Consider the following 22,611-nt stretch of genomic DNA (forward strand, 5'->3'; position numbering starts at 1 on the left):
TACAATAGTTTATACGTTGTAGTCCTTGGCTGTTTACAAAGTGTTTCATTTAAGGACCACCTAGGGGAGAAATCCTTGGCATCAGGTTATTGTCTCATTTGCAGTTGGATGGCTGGTTTGGTACAAGGGAGATTACAATTAATAAGCTGAAGGGTGTTAACATAGACATGGAATTTTCAGGTAATCTCCGCACTCATATATGATTAACTTTTCTCTAAAGGTTAAGATTTTTCTTCAGTGGGAGACATCATTAGACTTGGAAAAGAGCAGTTTGGAAAACAGTCTGAATCTACAGCCAGGGAAGAGTTGGGAGTAGCCACAAACACCAGGGTTCCTATCAGTAGAATACGCAAATCTGATTCTGTGAGCCCATCTGCCGTAACAATTAGGCAAAGCTCATGACTCCTGCGTGGCCTGGGGCTGACTTGCTATTTTATACTGTAATGTAAAGATTAGAGGCTTCAAGACCCAGGACTTGGTTTATCACTGTGCTGTGCATCTCTTCTAATTAAGCCCAGCTAAACACATAAAAATACACAATTCAGCCAGGGTCAGGCTGAATCAAGAGCATTAATGTTAAAATGAAAGGGATTATTACTGACTAGACAGGATGTTACATAAATATAGCCTGGGATTGATAATAAGCCCTAACTATGAAATATTCATTCAGAAAGGAGGAAAAGGCCACACAGTAAAAGAAAGACAGGGATTCTGTTCATATATAAATGGTCAAATAGATAGCCTGATATATTCAGGCTATTATTTCATCAAACCCACACAGGGCTCTTTAAAGTGATGGACAATGAGAGGCTCATTCTGTCATCCATATCAGAGTTAAATAAAAGGATGTCATTGTAGTACTTCCAGAGATAGGCACCTTTGCTCAGCACCGAGGGCAGCAGCCCGTCAGAGCAGACATTGAGCTGTCCCTGGTAATGTTATGATGAATCTTTAGCACACTTATTAAAATGCATTGAATTAAAAAAATTGATTTGCTCATGCCCTGGCTTCCTTTTAGATACAGAATTCCAATTAAAATCAATAGGTTTGAAGCTTGTAAGCGCGGCACTAAATTATTAACACCGTGAGTTCCTTTAGAAAATTAACACTGATTGAAAAAGTGGAATTTTGCGTAGCCTTACCTTTTCATTCTTAATGAAAAAGTGCCGTAAAATAATTCCCTGCCAACATTTTCTTCCTTAATCAAATCTATCCTTGGAATGAATTTAATCAAAAAGTATTTGCAAGGAGTTGCCCAAAGGAATCTTAGGACTCAGGAAAATGATCTCTTGGGTCCTGCTGGCTTTAACATTCTACAATCACAAGAAAAGATGTTGATGGCACGAGGACATCAACAACAAGTGATTTTAACCATGGGAAACACTACTAATGAGTTGAGGGGAGATTATAGTAAACTAAAATAGAATAGTCTTCCAATATGTAAACAATTTACTTTCACTTCTCGAAAGTTAAAAATACCACTGGAGCCTCTGTATATATAAGTTTAGAGTGGACTCCATAGGTTTTACATACATATATCTATATGTAGATAAACACATGGCTGTATGTAGACATATAAATATAACAATAATGATTACAGAAGAAGAACATGAATTTGGGGAGAATGTGAGATGACACTGCAGAAGTTGGACGGGGAGGGTATGAATATGATGAAGATACATGGAGCTCATATATGAAATTCCCAAAAAACAACAATAAAAATGTTTTTGAAAAAGAATACACTCAGAAACCAAGTTAAAAAAAAATTGGCTATGCCTGAAAATCCATGCTAAGAACTAGTACAGCTGAACTAAACATGTGTGCACTCAGCACATCATGTATGTAACATGTATAAGTCGTTGCTTTATGGGGACAGGGCTGGCTGGATGCCAGCATCCTCTCTAATGTTGACTTTATTATTGTCATTTCCTCGACATATGGAATGACATTGATTAAGAAAAATATTAAACATCTTCCCAAAGAAGGGAGCTAGGAAAGCTCTTCTACCTTTTCTTTTAAATTAATCTCCTTTGGAAGTTCACCAACATTTCCTGAACTGAAAATTTTCAAACCTATCTTAATCCCACTCAAAAGCCCCGTTGTGATCCCAGTTGTCTTTAGCATTTCGGCATCAAATGCCTCTCCCTACAGGTACGGATTCACCAGTGTTTAGACTCTTTGGTCTTGTTGACATAACCAAAATTGGTACCTATTGCCAAAGCACAATTTAAATCTGTGGATAGATTAAATGCCAAAATAAAAGGGAAAATATCACTAAGTTCTGAGTTACATAATAATGAGCTAATTTTTTAAAAAATGTTTTACAAATATTATAAGCAAGAAGTTGCTTCCGTGTTTTCTCTACAAATATGACTTATATATACTAATGTAAATGCGAGCCATTTTATGTTTGGAAACTTGAAGTCCTTGTCTATCTGACAATCAATCCAACAGAACTGTCATTCTCCAATTAGAATAAACAATAGCCAATGCCAAAGCTTTATATGCACAGGAATCAAAATTTCTCCCTTCAGAAACTGCCATATGCTCTATTTATAGCTTTTGAAAACGGGCAAGATTTGAAAACGGACATGAGCATTGAAAAGAGCTTGCCCTTTTGGTTTCATCGTGAGTTTCTAGGTGGGAGGATGGTGCAGTGGGTTTTCACAACCAAGTGATCCCAGGTTGAACGCAGATGATCAAGCCCCTTAATCAGGTCTTATCTTGCTGTCATCAACAGAATCTTGAAGGCTGACTCAAAGCAATTAAAATGCTTTCAGATAGGCGATTTCCAATTTTAGCTGAATTTCAGCTTCTCACTTTGGAGCCCTAGCCAGAAAGTGCCATTCACCAAGGAAATCTCACTGCCCACCCCAAAAAGACTGAAAAAAAAATCACTTAGAAATAAAATGGAAGAGGTTTCTTTGATTTTCTTTGCCTTAGGAAAGTTCTTTCTTCCCTTTTCTTTCCCTTCTTCATACCCAACCTTAATGGCAGCTCAGCTATGGCAAAATGCTTTTCCTGATCATTTCAACAGTTTGGACTGGCTTAGCCTTCCTCGGAATTTCTGATTCGGCTGGTAGGGAGCCACTGACAGTTTTCAGCAGATGAAGGCTAAAATAAATGTTGTAGTTCAGGTAATTCCATCATGTCTGCACACAGCCTTGAGTCAAGTTACTGACAAAAGCCAGAAGGGCATGATAAAAAGCAAGGATGATATCCGACACTTTCCAAGGGGGAAAATGCTGATAGAGCCTCGTGATTAACGAAATGCGGCGAGAAAGGAAATCTGCAGCAGGTTATACATAATGCTTGCTGGTCTCGATCATTTTGTGATTTGCCAATACATGCTTTATGGCTGATGTCACCTCCCCCACGAAATCAAGCGGTTAAGTGGCTTTTGATAAGAGCCTGATTATTTCACATGCTATGATCTAATAAATTGAATGCATTTTTGATTAAGTATTCTTCTCCTTCCTGCTGACGAGGTCCCTGAGATGTTAATTGTAGGGAGAGGACACTCACGCAGTACAAGGAAGAAATAAATGTGATTATTTCTGACACTTAACACTCGCTATTCAATTCCCTTCTTGAATAAATATAGCTGTTTAATTTAAAATACAAATAAACTCAAGGAACACTATCTTCTGCCCTCCATTACATTTCTTTATTTTCTGTGTTAAAATTGAGAAAAAATTTAAATGTGCCCATTAAAAAAACACACATGCTTTATGTTCATTATTCTTATCAATCCAACTTTCTATATTCTTCAGTGGCTAAAATTTATCTTGAAGAAGTGAAGAAAAATAAGTATACATTTACTATCATCTGAGGCATTTCCTTGGGTTCATTTTAATAATAGGGCTGCATATAAATCAGGTGTACAACAAACAGAAAACTTAGTTTTCACACTATACGTCTACCTTTATAGGAAACGATATAAAACCCTACTTTTTCTAGATCAGCGATTCTCATTGGGGTCAAGGTCCTAAGGCAGAGCTGGGAAACGTTTTCTTAAAAGGGGCTTTGTGAATCAAATGAAGCCTGCAGTCCCCAAGTGCCATATTTATAAACTATTTTCTAAAAACATAACAAGGATCATCTTTTTCTTCCTTCCTGGGGACAGAGTTCAGTGTTAAAATGCTTCCCAAGCATGTGCTTGCTTACATCCCCAGCATGGCTATATTCATTTTTATTACTGTTGCAAGTATTAATATTATTTTGTTTTGTAGGCAGAATTTGGTTCTCAGCTATAGTGTGCTAACTGTTGCCATCAGGAATCCACTATGTGTTAAGTGTGTGTGTGCGCGGGCGTGTGCACACACACACACACACATACACACACACACACACACACACACAGAATCATAACTGCTCTAGAGCGCAAAGAGAATTAGCCTTAGTCATGTGTCCTTCAAAGGAAAATCGGGACCTTTCTTGTTTCGTGATTCAGATAACAAAGTCCTACTTGAGAAAGTTCCAAAAGCTCCACCCTAAGGTGAATGATAAATATTTTAAAAATACGGTCAAGGACTGGGGCATGGTAAGGCACTCAGGAGGAGCAGACACAGGGATTGTGAATCAGAGACCAGCTTGGGCTCTAGTGCTAGACCTTGCCTCAAAAATACAAAACCAAATACACAGTCATTTATAAATATTTACCAAGGGAGAATGTAAAATTGTCCAATTTCAAGCCCCGTTCCTTTGTCTCAATTGCAAGGCAAACATTATATATACCTCTTAGTAGAAAACTGATTTCTCAGTCAAAACATAAGCTGTACATAAACTGCTTTCACAGAAAAAAATCTCACATCTCAATCAAAGTTTGTTTGGAATGGGAATCCAGACTCTCCAATATATAAATACTTGAATATTGCCCTGATGTACAAATAAAAACTAAGCCAGATATGGTGCATCAGGCATGTAATCCCAGCTCTTGGGAAGCTAAGGCAGGAGACATGCTACAGGTCCCAGGCCATCCCGAGCTACGTTTCAAGATTCTGTGTCACAACCAAATTAACTAAAGCAGAAGAAACTAAACAAAACCCACTAAGATGAACCAACAGCAACAATGCCTCGGTCCTAATTCCTATTCCCCACAAACTCGTACCTGGAGAGTCATTTGGGCAGTCTCCTTATATCGTAGTGTAGCAGATGCTGGAGCATAGGGAAACAGACTGCACTGCGTTCTCCAGCCTCATGGGTAAGAGGAAACAATTTACTGACCTCCTGAGGTTAAAAAAAATCCAGTTCTCAAGCTTGGGAAATATTTGGTAATGTTAAGCGAGAATATTTTTTCACAATGAACACATCTTTTCAGCTAACAGAGTACTTTGGCAAATCGGAAACTGTGCCTTATCTATCAACTAGAATTTTGATCCCTGACATTGTAATTGGATGTCAAACTGTCATCAAAAAAAATATATACAACCGAGCAATCAGATTAAAATGCTTCTTGTTATCCAGCTTGAGAGAAGAATGTAGGTGAGCAACAGGAGAGAACTTTCTCTGTCCCGGATCTGAAGCCGGCACTGAAACAAACAAGTGGGCTCAGTTTTGTTTTTTGTTTTTTATTTCTGCAAAGAATGAAGACATTTATACCTTCTAAACTATTGCAGACTTAAATCAGTAATAAAAACAATGGAATATTCAATAGCCATTAGGTGTTCCTAGGGAGAAAACAATCCAGAAGCAAACAAACAAAAAACCCCAAACAAAACCTGGATAACTACAGCTTGAACTTTTTTCTCAGCCAAAACACGAATCAAACAGTCATTATGCAAACTTATTTCAAAGTAAATTAGAGATGGTCTTCCGTCTTGAAGCACGCCAAATAACTATTCTAATCCCTTCTCCAGGGAGACCTTAAATGTCAGAGCCTATTGAAAATGTAACCATTATATTAAGCCCAATCATTTGAAAGTGAGACTCATTCTTTTGTCCTTCCTCCACACAAAACAGCAGTCCGAATGAGTTAAATGAAATCCATGCTATTCTGGCATCTTTCCTTGCTTAAATAGAAAGTACGCCTTTAGGTGCAGACAGTGGGTCTGCAGAGAATATGACATGGGGATAGGACCACCTAAAATGATTACAGGTATCTAGAAGCAATTATTTAGATAGATATGCATACAACTAAACTTGCACATCTTAATCAGAAAAGCAGCTAAAATCACCACCCCATTGTCATCACTTATCCCCCCAATCTTTCACAAGCTTGATTTCAAGCCCCCCAAATTCTCTTTACAGATATTTTCTTGTCATTACGAATCAATTATGCAAATATAACTTTCATCACAGAAGCCATAAGAACATTTAGAAAAAGAATTACTATTACCTCCTCAGTCTCCTTTTCTGTTAGCTTTTTCTCCACTCTGCAGAAAGTAGGGAAATTTCCCATTCTTAAAAAATAGATAGACAAAATTCTCAGTCTTTGAAGCAAAACACTACTTTCCCCTTCCTTGGAAATACTGTCCTTCTGTGCTCCCCGAGTCCAGCACCGTTTTACTTCCCCTATATTTTCTGTTTGCTCAGGAGACAGCAGTAATCCTCTGGTATTAGGAAATGCTACCTCCCCTAAGCAGGGCTTCCAAAAACGATGCCTGAACCTCAGAAGATAGGCAACCCAGAGCAAGAAAGGGAATAGCTTTTTCACGTGCTAGTATGAGAGATCACAGTCTCAAAAGACGACCATGGAGGTGTCATCTATACTGAAGTCTCAAAACTGAGTCATCCTTAACTACTTGAAAGCCACATTTTCATTTTATGTGCCCTTTGGGAAGGTGGTGGCAGAGTAAAAAATAAAAAGATCTTTCAGTGACAGTCATCATTTTTCATAACGAAATAAATAGTTGGAAGAAAAAGCAGCTTCCTGGTACAAGATTCTGTTCGTGACTGAGTCAGACTCCATTATCTGGTTCCCTCCATTCCCAGTCACCTTCACCTTAGAATCCATAGTGTGAAACATCGGTAATACATTTAGCTTCAGAATTAGCTTGGACAGTGACAGCTACAAATCATTTGCATACTGCCCAGGACCTCTGATTTTACTAACAGGTGAACGGATTTGTGTTTATCAAAGGCGGCTCTTTCGATGCAACGATTCTCTGTAAGACTGTTCTATGGGGGAAATTAAGGAGACTATTGGAAATCTTGATAAATGTAATCCCACATAATGTTCAATTCTAATTCTCTAAAACTGCTTAACACTGGCATCGAATTTCCTTCAAAGTCAATTCTCATGATCTGTATGGAACATACTGCGGTGCGCTCAATTTCTGTAAGAATCATGGGAGTTTAAATAGCAAGAGAACAAAATGAGGAAGGAAGAACTAGGCATGATGGAAGTGTAACTACCATGCTTCACAATGAAGTGTCCAGCATCTCAGCAGAGGTAGGAATAAACAGATGCCCCACCTTACAGGGAACATTCTAAATGGCAGTCTGTGTTCTCTAGATTTTTTTCAAATGTCAGAAACATTTGCTAACAACAGGAATGCCACAGATTTTCACAAATACACTTTTCCAGAACCTTCATTTCCTGCCATTAAGTGCAGACCTTCTTAAATGTCATTATCAAGCCGTATTTGTCTGTTTCTTGAACTTAGGAACCATGTCATCTTCTGTCCACTTTATGCTGAGCCTTCTTTCTTAAATACAGTGTTTTCAAATACAAAACTCTATTTCCTGTGCAATACCCTTGTACATGTAAATATATACATATGTATACATGTATGTATATATACATGTATGCTGCATCCATCAATCATTTTCACCAACACAAATTAAAGTTAACAATCTTGACTCTCGTTAATGGATGTTCACTAAAGCATGGAGTATAGATAGGGTAACCGGACTTTTACAGCTTAAGAAACAGTATTATATAAAGGGACAACAGCTGATTATATGGGTTGATATTAATGATGAATAAACATAGATTAAAATACTTTAAGAGAAATTGTTGTATGTGCTGTTTGGGATATCATGGGTGGTCAATTTTTATTTCTGAAGGATGGATTCTTTTTTGTTTTTGTTGTTGTTAACTTGTGTTCATTTTAGAAATTGGAAAATGATCTAATACAAAACTGGTACAGTGGGTAATCAAGTTTGTCCACATTGTTTGGAGTCTGCAAACTCATTAAATATTTGCTTCCCTTGTTTTCAGTTCTAATACTCTGTTTGAACTTGACTCTGGTTTTTCTACATGGTACCTGTTGGCAAGTGCTAACATACTAACCTGGCAGGTCTAGGGAATGTGTTGCAAGGCAAAAAGGCCATTTAGGAAATAGTTTGATATTTCCTTAATGATTCAGAATTAACTTCCTCTCTCTTCCGGAAATTTACATATTTAATCACAAGTTGGCTTCAGAGTGGCATGATTATGAATAAACATTTTTCTAATAGCAGCCTAGATACATTAGATTCAGTTTGTTTGATTGATGAGGTCCATGTAGGTAGGAAGGTGTACAACAGCAAGCCGCAGGAGGGTCGGAATAACGAAAAGTGATGCTGTTTATGAAAATTGTGGAAGGGCTTTAAAAATCTCCGATTTAGGGGAAAATATTGGCATTTATAATCATGGACTTCTACCTCATTTTAACCAGATTTTATGTTCTTAATGAGTGCTTGCATCCTAACTAAGAGACTCTGCTGAGCTATTTACTAGAGAAAGCACAGAACCATGCTGGGCATGCTATCAGAATTCAACAGAAAGTTGCTATTTGCAAGAATTTCCCATCTAAAGAATTACCCAGAGGGAGGATGTTCTGTGACATGGCACCATTGAAACCAGTTACGTTGACACCAGGCTCATTAAAAACTGTCACTAAGTGAAAAAAAATTTTCCCATATAAAAGATATATATATATATAACAAAATCAGTTATCAATTGATAGATAAAAACAGAAATTCTTTACTTAGAGCACGCATGAGTCGATGATCAATACAATGACAATGGGCATTCTCTAAGATGCAAACCTACCTGGAGGGAGGAAAGAAATCACAGACGGAGTGGGAGGTTGTTGTTCAGTTGGTTGGTTGGTTCTGAAGCTGTAGAACTCGGACACAGTTGTGTTCTTATCCTTGGAGGGATAGCTGGAAATCTTGTTGTTTTCATCTCCTACACATTTATCTTCTATCAGCTCCCTCCCTGTTTCCATTTTCTCTCCTCAACAAGCTGGCTAATGATTGCTTCTGCTTGGCTGTGTGAACCAGCACTTCAAATCTGGCCTTCCGCGGATTCTCTTCAAGACTCAGCTGGACATCTGATTCTTGACCCTCTCATCACGCTTCTCCAATTCCCACATTCAATTAGTCACCAAGGTCTGTAAATACCTTGAGTGGTGCTCAGAAGAGTCTCCATTCCAACAGAACAGCTGGGAACTTATTAGACATGTAAATTCCCAGAGTCCACCTCAGACCTCCAGAATCAGAAATGGAAGGGATGGGACCAGCCTTGCTTTTAACAACCCCTCCAGGTGGTTTCGTAGCAGGCTGGAATTTGCCCTTCATTGCCCTAGATAAGTAGTTCTCAACCTGTGGGCCTTGGCCCCTTAGGGGGGGAGGGGGGTCAAATGATCCTCTCATGTGGGTTGCATATCAGATATCCTGCATATCCAGTATTTATATTATGATTTATAACAGCAGCAAAATTTCAGTTATGAATTAGCAACGAAAATAATTTTCTGGTTGGGGATCACCATAACACCAGGAACTGTATTACAGAGTCACAGCATTAGGGAGATTGAGAAACACTACCTTAGAACAAACACTTTTCAACTTAAGCCTTCAGACCTTTCCTATCTCCATCCAGCCTCCTGCATATTTTTGAAGTTTTAAGCGAACTTCCAAACAAACACTCATCTTGCTAAATAACTTTTGATAACTGACTAAAGATTAACCAAGTAAATAAATGTCTCAGTCTGCCATTCAAAGCTTTGTATAACGTGTCCCAAACAGTTCATTCTAACTAGTACCTACCTCAAACCTCTTCTATTGTGAACTTCTTTTTTTTTCTAAATGGCAGTACTCTACATAACTTATCTTCTCTGGGACGTGTCTGTAGCAGAGGCTATATCATTTAGCATGCATTGGTTTCAATCTGCCCTGTCAAATTTCTCAATGTCATTCTAATTTATGAACTTCTTAAAGTCAGAAAAATCTCTTGTGTTTGCTGTCTCAAACTATGAGCACAAAGTCCTATGCCCTAATCAAAAGAAGCTTTGGAAAGACCTGATAACGCCTTTCTACCTGAGTTCAGAACCAGTTGCTTCTTGAAGAGTGAGGACAGAAAAACATTAAACCTGGGGCAGCACAGCCCAGCATGGGAAGGTCTGATATATTACCATTTACTGGGTGGCACATAGGAAGGCTCTGAGCTCATTTCAAACAAAAGGATTTGGATGTAAACTGGAGAAGTAAATAGGACTGAGCTAATGAGTTTGCTAACCCTTTTCCCCATGGGGTCAGTAGCATTTAAAAGCATACATCTGAAAAATGTTTCTTTCCCCAGGGCGGCTAGACACTCTGACTATAGTCTCTCTTAACCACAAGAGGTCAAAGTTCTACTTTCTATCGCCATACTTAGTAGCATGTGTGCATGCTTTCCTGGTTGGTTTCTTTTGTGCTTCTGCTTAAAGTTAAGGCAGGCAGCAGGAAATTGAGACGGAGGAATCCAAGAACTTTCCCAGCTCTAGCGGGCAGAGGGTTTGGGAAGAAATTCTGACTTAATGGTTTCGACTGGTTCAACTTCTTCCAATTTCCTTGCATCAATCACATCCACCCCACACCCCACCTGATTATGTATGTTGCTCACCCCTCCCCCATCACCTGTTACTCTGTTATTCAAACGCTACTGCATCAAATAGCTAAGCCTAGCTTAATAGACACGCTGTAAAGTGATATGCCCCAAATCCAGTGGTTTAATGGAAATCTAGGGGAGGGAATTATTTTTTAAAAGAAAACGCTGGAACAGAGCAGCTCAAAAATGCATTTTCAAAGAAAACTCTGGATGCTTCTAGATGTCCTTGAAGCATTTCCTCCACCTGCCAAAAATTCACTCCTAGGATTATGTTACCAGGCACTGTTGAAATCTGGTAGAGTAATTCACCAGCATACTTTGAAATGACGGAACACATCCAGGGCAGTGTACATTTCAAATTCCCCTGAAACTTCATTACGTTGATGCTAGGAAGCTACTCCTAGAATCCAAAGCAACAGTTATTCTTCGGAGGGACACCCTATTGTTCTTTAAAAAGCACATTTTTAAAGTCATCATGGTTGATTTCAACCTCACTTATTTCGGTGCTTTGAATTTTAAGTCAGAATGGTTTTACAGATCCCCCACCTTTCTCCTTAACGGGTGGTGCACCAAAAGGGAAAACACCATCAACACACAATCCCTGTTCCAAGGGCCACAGAGAAAGAGTTGAAAAGCTTTTTTTTTCTTTTTTCTGTAGACATTTTCTATGATGAAAGCACAAAACCATGGCACCTTGTTTTCTCGACAACACTTTAGGAAAGGAACTTGATCAAATAGGTAGAAGTTGAGCAGTGAAAACATAATCAGAGGCTGGGAATGGAGCTCCATGGTCTAACCCTTGACTAGCATCTACTAGGCACTGTGACTGATGCTGTGGGGGGGGGGATGGGGAATACACACACATGTTTACAAATCTTTCATCTCTTTCATCTAAGCTGTCTACAGTTTTTCCCCTAAGGCTCAGGAAGTATGAACCGCAATTGTGTTCTAATTTTGCCAGAGTATCTAAAAGTATGCCATTCTAATGGCTAATCTGATATTTGGGGATATGAATCATTCAAATCCACGATCTTAGGAGAAATGAAGGAGATGAAAAGGCAGTAGGCTGCTGTCAGGGGAATGCTGGAAGTCCAGAGAAGGCTAAGGAGCATCCTTGGCAGCATCCTGCACCTCTCTCTCCAGCCCCAGTAGGGATATGTTGCTGAGGTGTTACGAGGAGGCAGGCAGGAATAGAGTGCAGGACTTGCTGTGGAAATAAGCCTGCCTGTTTTTCTAAACATTCCTATCAGGTGATTTGCCTGTTGTAATGAAGGTTGGGGAAGACAGTCAGCCAGGGCTACGATGACAGCCTTCTACATTTAAATTCCATTTTGAAGGCATTTTCCTTCAATCACTCCTTTTATTTCATAAGAGTTTTAATGGGGAATTAGTTATTATCTTAAATATCTGATTTCTATGAACACAATACTTTACTTAAAGAGGCAGATGACCAAATAAGAAATATGTATCTAACATGGGTTGAAAATTTTAGCCGTGGATATTTTATTAATTCTTGTTTATTTTAAAATTAGGAGCTGGCAATGTAGCTCAATTCTAGAGCGCACATCATGCAGACGGCCATGAGTTTTATCATAAGTGCTGCAGAAATTAAATAAATAGGTAAATACTAATAAAATTCATGACATTCCTCCAAAAACATTGTTTTATATGTGCATAGGAAGACCTTGAGTCTTAATTATGAGAAATGAAAAGGAGTTTGTTGCATCACACCTAATAATAATGTTAGTTTTAATTCTCTGAATTCCCTTTTCTAGCAACAAATACAATCAGCTGTGTCACCACTCTTTCAGAAGACACAACTCAATCAAAAAGTAGTACCAAGATGCTTGAAACTCTACTATGAAGTTTCCTTTTAGTTGTCATGAGTCCCTGTAAAATGTGACTATTACAAGAGAATCCACACACTGAACTCTCGGTCTAAACAACCTTAATACAGGAGGAAGAAAGGACTCAGCAATTAGGAACACTTGCTACTCTCTCAGAGAACCCTGGTTCCCTTTGGTTTCCAACGCCTATGTGGAGGCTCTACCACCAACTTTAACTCCAGGGAATCTACCATCTTTGAACAGCAGACACACATGTGGTACACACACGTTTACATACATGCATGCCAACATTCACACACATAAAAATAAATATTTTTAAAAATACATTGATATGGATGAAACTATCAAATTCAAATGTGATCGCTGGGTTTAGGAAATAAAGAAGCCTCAGAAAGTAGCATAGGCAACAGGAGAACAGATCAAAGATGTAAAGAGGGTGTGAGGGCCTAATCACCAAACAATCCTACAGGGGCAATGGAAAGGCAGCTCAAATGAAAAGGCAAAGCGAAGAGATGAAGACAGAGGAAGCCATTTTCCCCAAAGACAAAAGTTTGCCTGAGGGCTGGAGAGATGGCTCAGAGGTTAAGAGCATTGCCTGCTCTTCCAAAGGTCCTGAGTTCAATTCCCAGCAACCACATGGTGGCTCACAACCATCTGTAATGGGATTTGGTGCCCTCTGCTGGCCTGCAGGCATACACACAGACAGACTATTGTATACATAATAAATAAATAATTTTAAAAAAAAGCCAGGCAGTGGTGGCACACGCCTTTAATCCCAGCACTCGGGAGGCAGAGGCAGGTGGATCTCTGTGAGTTCGAGACCAGCCTGGTCTACAAGAGCTAGTTCCAGGACAGGCTCCAAAACCACAGAGAAACCCTGTCTCGAAAAAAAAAAGTTTACCTGAAATCAGAAATCAGTCCTACTTAGAAGGAAATCCGCGAGACTCTCATTTTCTCACAAAGACATGGACAACAAGCGGATAACAGCGTCAGACTGTGGATAGCTGGATTGTTCTGAACTACATCACGCTTACATAGTATAGTATTAGCCAAAATCATTTCAACGAATGCAAAGTCTCTACTGTCCACATGGACCACACAACATAAGCATTCCACAACTTACTTCAAAATCAGCCAGAAAGTTAAAAGGCAGAAATAGTCTATAGTACGTTTGTTGCCAACTCTATGTATAAAGACTCATGGATGTATTTTTAATAACTATCATTTATATTTTTATTTTATCTATGTAAAAGCTCCTAGATAATGGTATAAACAAAAGTAAAAGGAGTGGTCCAGAGCTTCAACAATCTACAACCTAGCTTTGGAGACACACAGAGCTTATTTACTTTTCCATATGTATATTATGCCCATCCCAAACGCTGTTCACATCACAGACAGTCAGAGCCACCAGGTATTCATGTGGGGCTGGACTGTGAACTGAAGTCCTCTGGTGACAAAGACTTTGCCCACTGACTGAAACATCTCTTTAGCTCAAACAAACGCATTCAAAGAAAATTGAAGACAGGATATAAATTGGGCACTGTCTGCTTCTGACAGTAGACACAAATTGTGTGAAAATGGAAGGTTCTTCAGTTTGGTACATTCTCAGGAAGTCCATAGAGAAAGTAAGATTGGGACCTGAAAAGTCAGGTAAGGTTTGGCCAGGTTTGGCCAAGCGGTGATTAATGAATTGGAACTAACACAGCAGATCAAATAGGATTGCTTGGTGGGAAGTAGTTAAACTGAGTTTAGAGCTATTATCGAGAGTAGCCCAAGGTAGAAAATAAGGAAAACGGAGCATAGGGCTTGGATCTGACTGGGGGTAGTGGAGTGGTCAGGATTTGGTTTCACTGAAAAAAAAAAGGGGGGGGTAATCAAGCCAAAAAGAGCTCCAAGTATACTCCACAGATAACTCCATCATAACAAGCTCTCACTGAGGCAAAAGAAATACAGCTTTTATTATTCCCAATTTTGGAGACAATTTGTACAAGGTTGTTAGGTAAAAGCAAGGCAGATTCAGACTAGTACAGGCTGTGTCTGAATAAGCCATTCCATTTTCTGGATCCATTTCTTAATGGGTAAAATTAAGGGAGTCGCACAAAATCAGACTAGCTAATCCTACTCTGTGAACCAGTGAGTTGAACGAACCCCCCCCCCCAAAAGCAAAGAGAAGCAAAACCAAGTAATTCTCAGGGGGAAAAAAAAGAAGCGAGCACAGGAGGTTTTTAAAATAAGTTTCTCTACTCTCATCCCCTTAACAACTTCTCAGAGGTAACAGTGTTAACAGCTTTGTGTAGTTTTCAGCCATTTTATGCATATGTGAACATTTATGTAATCTTTGGCATTTTAAAGGGATGAGAGCATAATTGCATAAATAAAGATGACCTTAAATTGAAAAAAAAAGGAAGAATAAAAAAATACAGCACCACAATGCTCACTGGCTCCTAAACACCAGACAAATTATAAGCTCTCATTTCCTATGGCTCAAGAATGGGAAGTGCATGGGGGGCCTTCTTTATTCAAGTACCATTTCTAGAGCCTCTGTACCGTTTACATCACACGCTATACTCTGCCCAATTCCCATTTACTTTCCCCCAATATCCCCCAGCCTACAGACCCTAGTGTTGAGCCTTCAAATTGCACCTACTCCTCCTCCTCCAAGATAAAGTTGGCTCGGATTATTTTGTTCCAGCTATTGTCATTTTACCTAATGCTTCAGTTTCAACCACTCAACACAGGGTTCCCAAGTTCAAGGTCATGCTTCCAACCTCTTGCTACGACACACAGCAAACCTGACTGATCAATGAGAAAGAAATGAGGAGATAACAACACCACATACTGGAATCTGGTACCACAAGTCATCTCTTCACTTCAGGCTTCTGAGTGACAGGTTACTAAAGATTTTGTCCCAACTAATCACTCCCTCTTTATCTTGCCAGATTTTCTCATCCTCGCATGCATCTTCACTGACAACCTGTGTTTCCTGTCCCACAAGAGCCTTCACTTCCACAGTCTCACTGATGCTATGACCCGCTTTCATCTCAAAGGTTCTCCGTCTTTTTTATCTTCAAGTAAAATAATGGGTCACATAGTAGACACTCAGTAAATCATTACTGAGGAGCTAAGGCTCCAGTTCTGCATCTCTAACCCTATGTTGGACTTCATATGGTGTCATCCCTTTGCTACTTCCAAATTCACATGCATGGAACAGAAATCACCGGCTTCCTGCCAGGTCCGCCTCGTCTGTATTACATTCTTATTTCCTCCAGCTGTACTGTACTTGTATCACTTCTCCCCCTGTAACTAGTTATTAAATCAGGCCATGGCTTTTTTCTTTAAGCCACCCAGAGACATGCCAGGCAACCTGTTAATAGAAGATCCATTTTATCTGCATAGTTATGACTGTCCTACCAAAAGAACCTCTGCAGGTCAAACTGACTTAAATATTGTAATTCCTCAGTACATTCGTTCATCCAATATGGAGTTTTCTCCCCTATACATAGTTGTGGTTATTGAGTACCATTATCAAGAAATGTGTGAGGCTATTTCAAATGCTTAAATCTTTCCCTAGCATTCAAAGGCCACCATGATCCGGCCTCACTCCAGTTTTCCAAAATTATCATTTATTATTTCTTTAGAGAAAAACTTTATCTCACCCCAGTGATTTTATCCCACTCTCAAAGAAGGTGTATGTGCATGTGGGCATGTATGTTTAAACATGCAGGCAGGCCCTTGGTTATATGTGAGGTTATACCTTAGCTAAGCGTGTTTCTTCATTTGGAAATGTCTATCCTAAGTCTTAACAATACTGTAGGGTCAACTGACCTTCCGAAAGTCTTCAACTTTTCTATTCATAACCTCTTTTCATATATAGAGAGGTAAGATTACAGACTTGTATTGCTTGATAGTTCTTTAAGGGCGGGTCATATATTTCTATATTGGTCCTTCCTAGAAGCCACTACTGGGTTCACCAGTGACAGGTAATGCTTTTTACTCCCTAGTTAAAAGTTCTCAAAGTATTTATTAATACGAAAATTCCATTTCCATTGGTATCTCAAACAGCCACTGTTAAGCTGCACTATCCCGTTCACATGGAAAGGTACAGAAGAGCTAATTTTAGAATTCTATAAGTAAACAAATTTGTTTTGCTAGTGAGAGACAGCACAAAGCATAACAAACATAGTAACTCATACTCAGTTGAACATCTAACTTTTTTCCTCTTACCTAAACATTATGAAAGACTGAAAATTGTTTTTGCATATTTGTTTAAAAACACTAATGCAAGACTATACTTTCAAGGCTTATCTCCACAGTTAGTTAAAAACACTAATGCAAGCTTTAAGGGAAATATCTTAAACTTTCAAATGTCATTTTTTAACTGACAACTTTAAAGACAAAAACAGGTTTTAAATCGCTGAAGAGTAAATATTTGGGTGGAAAGAAACAGGTTTATTGGGGTTTTTTTTTAAGGTTGTACTTTAAATGTGGTTCAAGAGTACAGTTCCTGGATGGAAAATTCCTTTAGTTACAAACCTTAAAAAGTGCACAAGTTAAATATGAAAAGTCATATCCTAGACGTTGAGTGTAACAGAACAAAAACGTTCATTATTAGTACAGTACTGAGAAGTAACAATCGAAATTTTGAGGAACTAATTTCATAAAGGATGAGTTTGAATTGGACCAAATCCTGAGTTTTCTTCCTTCACTCCAAGTTTCTTTTCTATTTTAAACCAGTGGCAACAGAAATGTCTTTGTCTGAAAAGTTTGCAATGCGGAATCTTAAGTGACAGAGCAGGTAGCTTGGCTTCTGCTCCTCATCACTCCTCAAAGGGAGAAAAACATCGTGGAGAAAGTAATTTTGCTTTTAATTTCTGGAAAACTAATTTTTTCCATCAATCTTCATAACTCTCCAACATAAACAGTTAAAAACGTACAGGCTGGTCAGTCACTTCACCCTGATTTGAGGAAATATTCCACATTAATTTAAAGAACACATGGCAAAATCAAGTCTTCTTACTACTTAAGCAACCCAAAAGTTGCTTGTTCCTAACTCTATCAAAACTCTAGGAGACTATGGATGATCCCAGGATGTATTTCCACATCATAGTTTTGCAAAAGAAAACAAAAATACTCTAGGCTAAAGGGTCATGCTGCATGCTGTGAATTTTTTTAGGTCACTGTATAATTTCAAGTACGGAAAAAGTTTTTGTTGTTGTTTTTTATGTTACAGCAAGTACTTCAGAACCACATCTAGAAAGAAAAATGGAAATAATTTCAGAATTTGCTGTTTCATTTAGATGGAGAGGGTAGCAAATCAACAATCATTGTGTCTTGGCTAAAAATGGGATGCCTGCCCTGTGCAACCACAGTCAGACAAAATAACAGCAACTTTGAGAAGGCATACCATACCATGCGAGGCAAAGTTGATCATTTCAAATATGTGATTCCCATTTTGACCCACCTTAAGAACCGAAAACCCAAGAAATAACCAGCTTAGATAATTAAACAAAGCAAGGCACAATACAAAAATGCTGAACAGCAAGCAGTTCGTAAACCATCTAAATCAAATAAAGTCAAGACAAATTAAATAAAGACCAGAAACCATTTTCTCCTGAGCACACAGAGTCCCCCAGAATCACAGAGTTGATGAATGAGGGGGTACCAGTGAGGATGGCGCCTGCACACAATGGAGTCCCCGCGCGACAAACATTATATATGTAAAGCTCTACTTCTCCACATCACAGCAAGAAGAGCAGGCAGGGGAAAGTTCACACAGTGTTCCAGATCAAACAGAGCAAAACCGAAGCTCCTATTGCAAATGTCTGCTTCTCCAGCAACAACCAAAGGTAGAACTGAATGAATGGGTGCGGGGCAGAGTAGTTAGGGGAAAGAGAGCTAGTTCCAGGAGAACCACGAGAAAAAAGTTGGGGGTCCTGGGAAAAGCTTAAATGGATTAATACCATAAAAAGCCCTACTATTTCCTATTTCACATCTCTTTCCCTCCCCTTCTGTAATTTTATTAAATATAGGCAAACTTCCTGAGTCTCGACTGAGACCTGCTCTAAATTCAGGGAAGCTGTATGTCCTACACAAATGGCCCCTTTGAGGAGAAAGGATTTTTTAAAAAAAAAAAAACACCATTGTGATCATGGGTAAAAGGAGACCAATTTCAAAGGCAAAAGCTGAATCGCATGCAGCAAGCAGTAAAATGAATCTCCAGTTCCCAAAGTTTTGATTCCTACTAGAAGCATAAGCTTTGCAAAAGTTCCAGACATTTTCTAACTTGAAAAAAAAAAGTTTGTTTGTTTGCCTTAGCATATTTAGAAGATCACGGGTAATCCGTTTCAGTGTTTTTAGCCTCTGACCCATTATTCATGAAGGGGTTGTTTAGGCTACCGTGTGGCGGGGGTCAAATGTAAATGGTTTAAAATATTATAGTGGTTTAAAAAATAAACAAGATGTGTAGAAAGACTGTTGACATAGCTTTTGTCTAATAAAATGATAATATAATGGGGGAAACTGCACAGACTTCGAATAAGAAGTTGGGTCCCACTCAGTAGTAGTCCTTTGCACTGGACAAAAGCTTCAACCCATGTGCTCAGCACTTTATCAGAGACAGGGAGATGGGCCTGGGAAGTCATCACCCAGGTACTCAGAATAGGCTCCTGCGTTCCTCTCAGCACTATCCCCTGGGCCAGGTGGAGGAGCGAGATACAAGTTTGCCTTTAAGTGGCACAAGAGATGAAAAAAGTCATCTAGCTCTTCTCTCTCTGCACACAGGAAGAACCCAATTCAATGCCACCACCACTCCTGGTCTCGCTCCGCCCCAACTTCTGTGTGTGTCGTGCGAGGGGCAACGCTGGGGTGTTTAGCCCACGCATCCCAAGATGCCTCCATCTCATCTAGGTTAAGTTCTGGGCCACCCCCCCACACACACCCAGTCCCCAACCGTGCCACGATCAAAGAGCCAACAAGCACAGGTGCCTAAGATTCTGGCCTGTTTTTAATCGTGCCCCCCTCCCCACAACCCCAGCCCCCATTTACTGTCGCGCCCCAGTCGTCCCAATCTCTCTCGTGCAAAGCACCTTCTAGCCCTGACGCCAGGAAACACCTCGAGCTTTACTTCGGGGTCACCTGGAGAGGGATTCGGCCCTGCCTTCAGGTTTGCCCGGTGGCTGCCCCTGGTCCCTGGTGCCCAGAGCGGGGCTCCGGAGCCGTCACGTGGATGGCAGAGGAGGCCTGGGCTTTCTCACCTGCATCCCGGGCACTTGGACAGCCACCGGTGAGTGGGCCATGGAGGCGAGTGCTACTTTGCGCTGCTTCTGCGGTGGTGGCGCCTTGAGCTCAGACTGGCTCCTCCTACGGGGGTAGCTCGGCTGCTCTCCCAGGCTTCTCGATCGGGGCCTGGAAGGACGCAGAGAAGTGGAGTTAGTGGCTTGCAGCCTCCACTCTCCCACCGCCCCCCCCCCTTCCTGGGAGGTGAGCGGTTCGCGGCACTGCTCCCTGGGACTCAGTTTACCTCTCAGATGCCCGCCCGCCGAGGTCGTGGCCAACTGCGGTGCTGCTCCTCTTCCTGAATGCAGGGCTGTACGTGAGGCAGTGACTGGGACCTGGGCTCCAGTGATGCCGCTCGGCTGCGCCTCGCCGCTTTAGGAAGAAGAGGTGGAGGCGCCCCAGCAACCCGCCCGATCGCTTAGCCTGGGAGGCGGTTGGGGGCGGTTCCCCAGTTGGCCCTGCCTCCACCCCGCTGCCGGGCGGTGTCGGGGGAGCGGAGGCTTCAGGCTGCAAAGGGGTTTGGCTAAAGTAGCTAGAGTCAGAGAAGCAGGAGGCTCTCCGGATTTGGGGGGAGCAGCAGAAGCCCTGGATCGAGAAACTTGGAATACGACTGGGCCTGGAGAAAGAACAGAAGAGTTTGCGAGAGAGGGGTGGGGTGGGGGATATGAGGGCGACCCGGATGAACGAGGCCACGTTGCAGAGCTGGGGTGCGTGTAGCCTCCCAGAGGTCTGGAGTTGCAAAAGTTTTGCTTGGCTCCCCCACCTGGCCGAGGGTGGGGCCACCAAGCCAGACACCTGCTCCTTCACGCCATAGGTTTCTTCCCTCTTGCTCTTCAGCTTTCTTACCCCTATACATGCCTCAAGTAAGTCACTTTAACCTGAGCCTGTCCCTCCCTTAGGCTATCAGTTGAGGAATGACCTGGCTGAAACTTCTCACAATTTCTGCGTGTGTAAAAGAGAGGCGATTGAAAAACGGATCACCTATTGGCAGAGAAATTAATGAGGATAGCAGAGGCGAGGAGCATGAGATTAGATCTTTGGCAGTACAGACAGCTGAATTCAGCATACACAGCAGTGACTTCTGCCTTTTTTCCAACTTAAGCGCAACTCCAGGAGTACGGCAAGCACCTTTTCGGGAACCCAAAATCAGCAGTGACTGCTAATAGTAGCACTCACAGGAATCTAGGGAAGCTTTGTGTACATAGGAGGGGCTAACAGTCAAGTGCCAGACGAAAATGAGGACACACCTTACAGTTTGTTACGAGGCTGTGTATCCAACACACTGGGTGGAAACTCTGAGTAGACGCTCCACAAATGTTAGCCTTCATTTTTAACTTTTCCCTAAGGAAAGTAGCTGCTTACTGTCAACACAGCTATTACTAATGAGTGCATTCGCTTTGGGCCAGAGACCCCTAAAGTTCAGACTTTGAGTTTTGGAATGAGTTACTGTGACAAGAGCTCATCTGGGTCACAATGTTTTCTCCCTCTTTGAACAAATAGAGCAAAAGGCTCAGCCAAGTAAATATTTGACTCTGATATTGCAATTAAAAAGTGATGCATCAGAGAATTCCCCTCGCCATGCCCCCTGACTGCTTACTACCTTCTGTTTGCTTTCTGTTTACTTGGAAGAATATTAAACAATAGCATTGCCTCTTCCTCGTTCACAGTTCCCTGAGTCTAAGTGTTCTTCATTTCTACCCAATGGTAGGCCCCAATCTAGTGTCTATTTCTCACTAGTCCAACACACACTTTATACTAGCCTACCCTGAAGCATGCAATGCCGCGTAAACTTTAACGTCCATAGAGATCTCAAAGGAGTTTCTTTCTTGGTATACTTTTTGTCTGTTTTTTGTTTGTTTGTTTGTTGTTGTTTTTTTGGGTTTTTTTTTTGAGACAAGGTCCCACTGTGTCCTGGAACTCCCTATGTAGGCCAGAATGACCTCAGACTCACAGAGATCCACCTGTCTCTGCCTCCTGAATGTCAGGATTAAAGGTGCCACCATGCTGAGCTCAGAGGATCTTTTCAAAGTGAAGGTTTTGTTTCCATCCATTTGTATGCAAAATTCAAGAAGTCCTTGTTTTTTACTGCTGAGTAATACTCTAATATGTATATATTCCATACTTTCTTCATCCATTCTTCCATTGAAGGGCATCTAGGTTGTTTCCAGGTTCTGGCTATTACAAACAATGCTGCTATGAACATAGTTGAGCATATACTTTTGTTGTATGATAGGGCCTCTCTTGGGTATATTCCCAAGAGTGGTATTGCTGGGTCCAAGGGTAGGTTGATCCCAAATTTCCTGAGAAACCACCACACTGCTTTCCACAGTGGTTGCACAAATTTGCATTCCTACCAGCAATGGATGAGTGTATCCCTTTCTCCACACCCTCTCTAGCAGAGGCTATCATTGGTGTTTTTTATTTTAGCCATTCTGACAGGTGTAAGATGGTATCTTAAAGTTGTCCTGATTTGCATTTCCCTGAATTTTGCATACAAATGGATGGAAATAGAAAACACTATCCTGAGTGAGGTAAGCCAGACCCAAAAAGAGGAACATGGGATGTACTCACTCATATTTGGTTTCTAGCCATAAATAAAGGACATTGAGCCTATAATTAGTGATCCTAGAGAAGCTAAAGAAGAAGGAGAACCCAAAGAAAAACATATAGGCATCCTCCTGAATATTAACC

General features: G+C 40.6%; 1 protein-coding gene across 1 annotated transcript in view; it reads right to left on the reverse strand.

Annotated features, from left to right (window-relative positions):
• The window catches only part of Stk26 (serine/threonine kinase 26), a 55,459-nt gene extending 35,076 nt beyond the window's left edge, over positions 1–20,383 (reverse strand). Inside the window, exons 1-2 of the mRNA XM_005363787.2 lie at positions 20,165–20,383; positions 19,899–20,049 (exon numbers count right to left, since the gene is read on the reverse strand). Of these exons, the coding sequence (XP_005363844.1) occupies positions 19,899–19,940 (42 nt within the window). The 5' untranslated portion in view covers positions 19,941–20,049; positions 20,165–20,383. The remainder of the gene's footprint in view (positions 1–19,898; positions 20,050–20,164) is intronic.
• Positions 20,384–22,611: the final 2,228 nt, after the last annotated feature.

This window comes from Microtus ochrogaster, linkage group LG10 (genome assembly GCF_000317375.1).
Source record: "Microtus ochrogaster isolate Prairie Vole_2 linkage group LG10, MicOch1.0, whole genome shotgun sequence".
Classification (NCBI taxonomy): Eukaryota; Metazoa; Chordata; class Mammalia; order Rodentia; family Cricetidae; genus Microtus; species Microtus ochrogaster.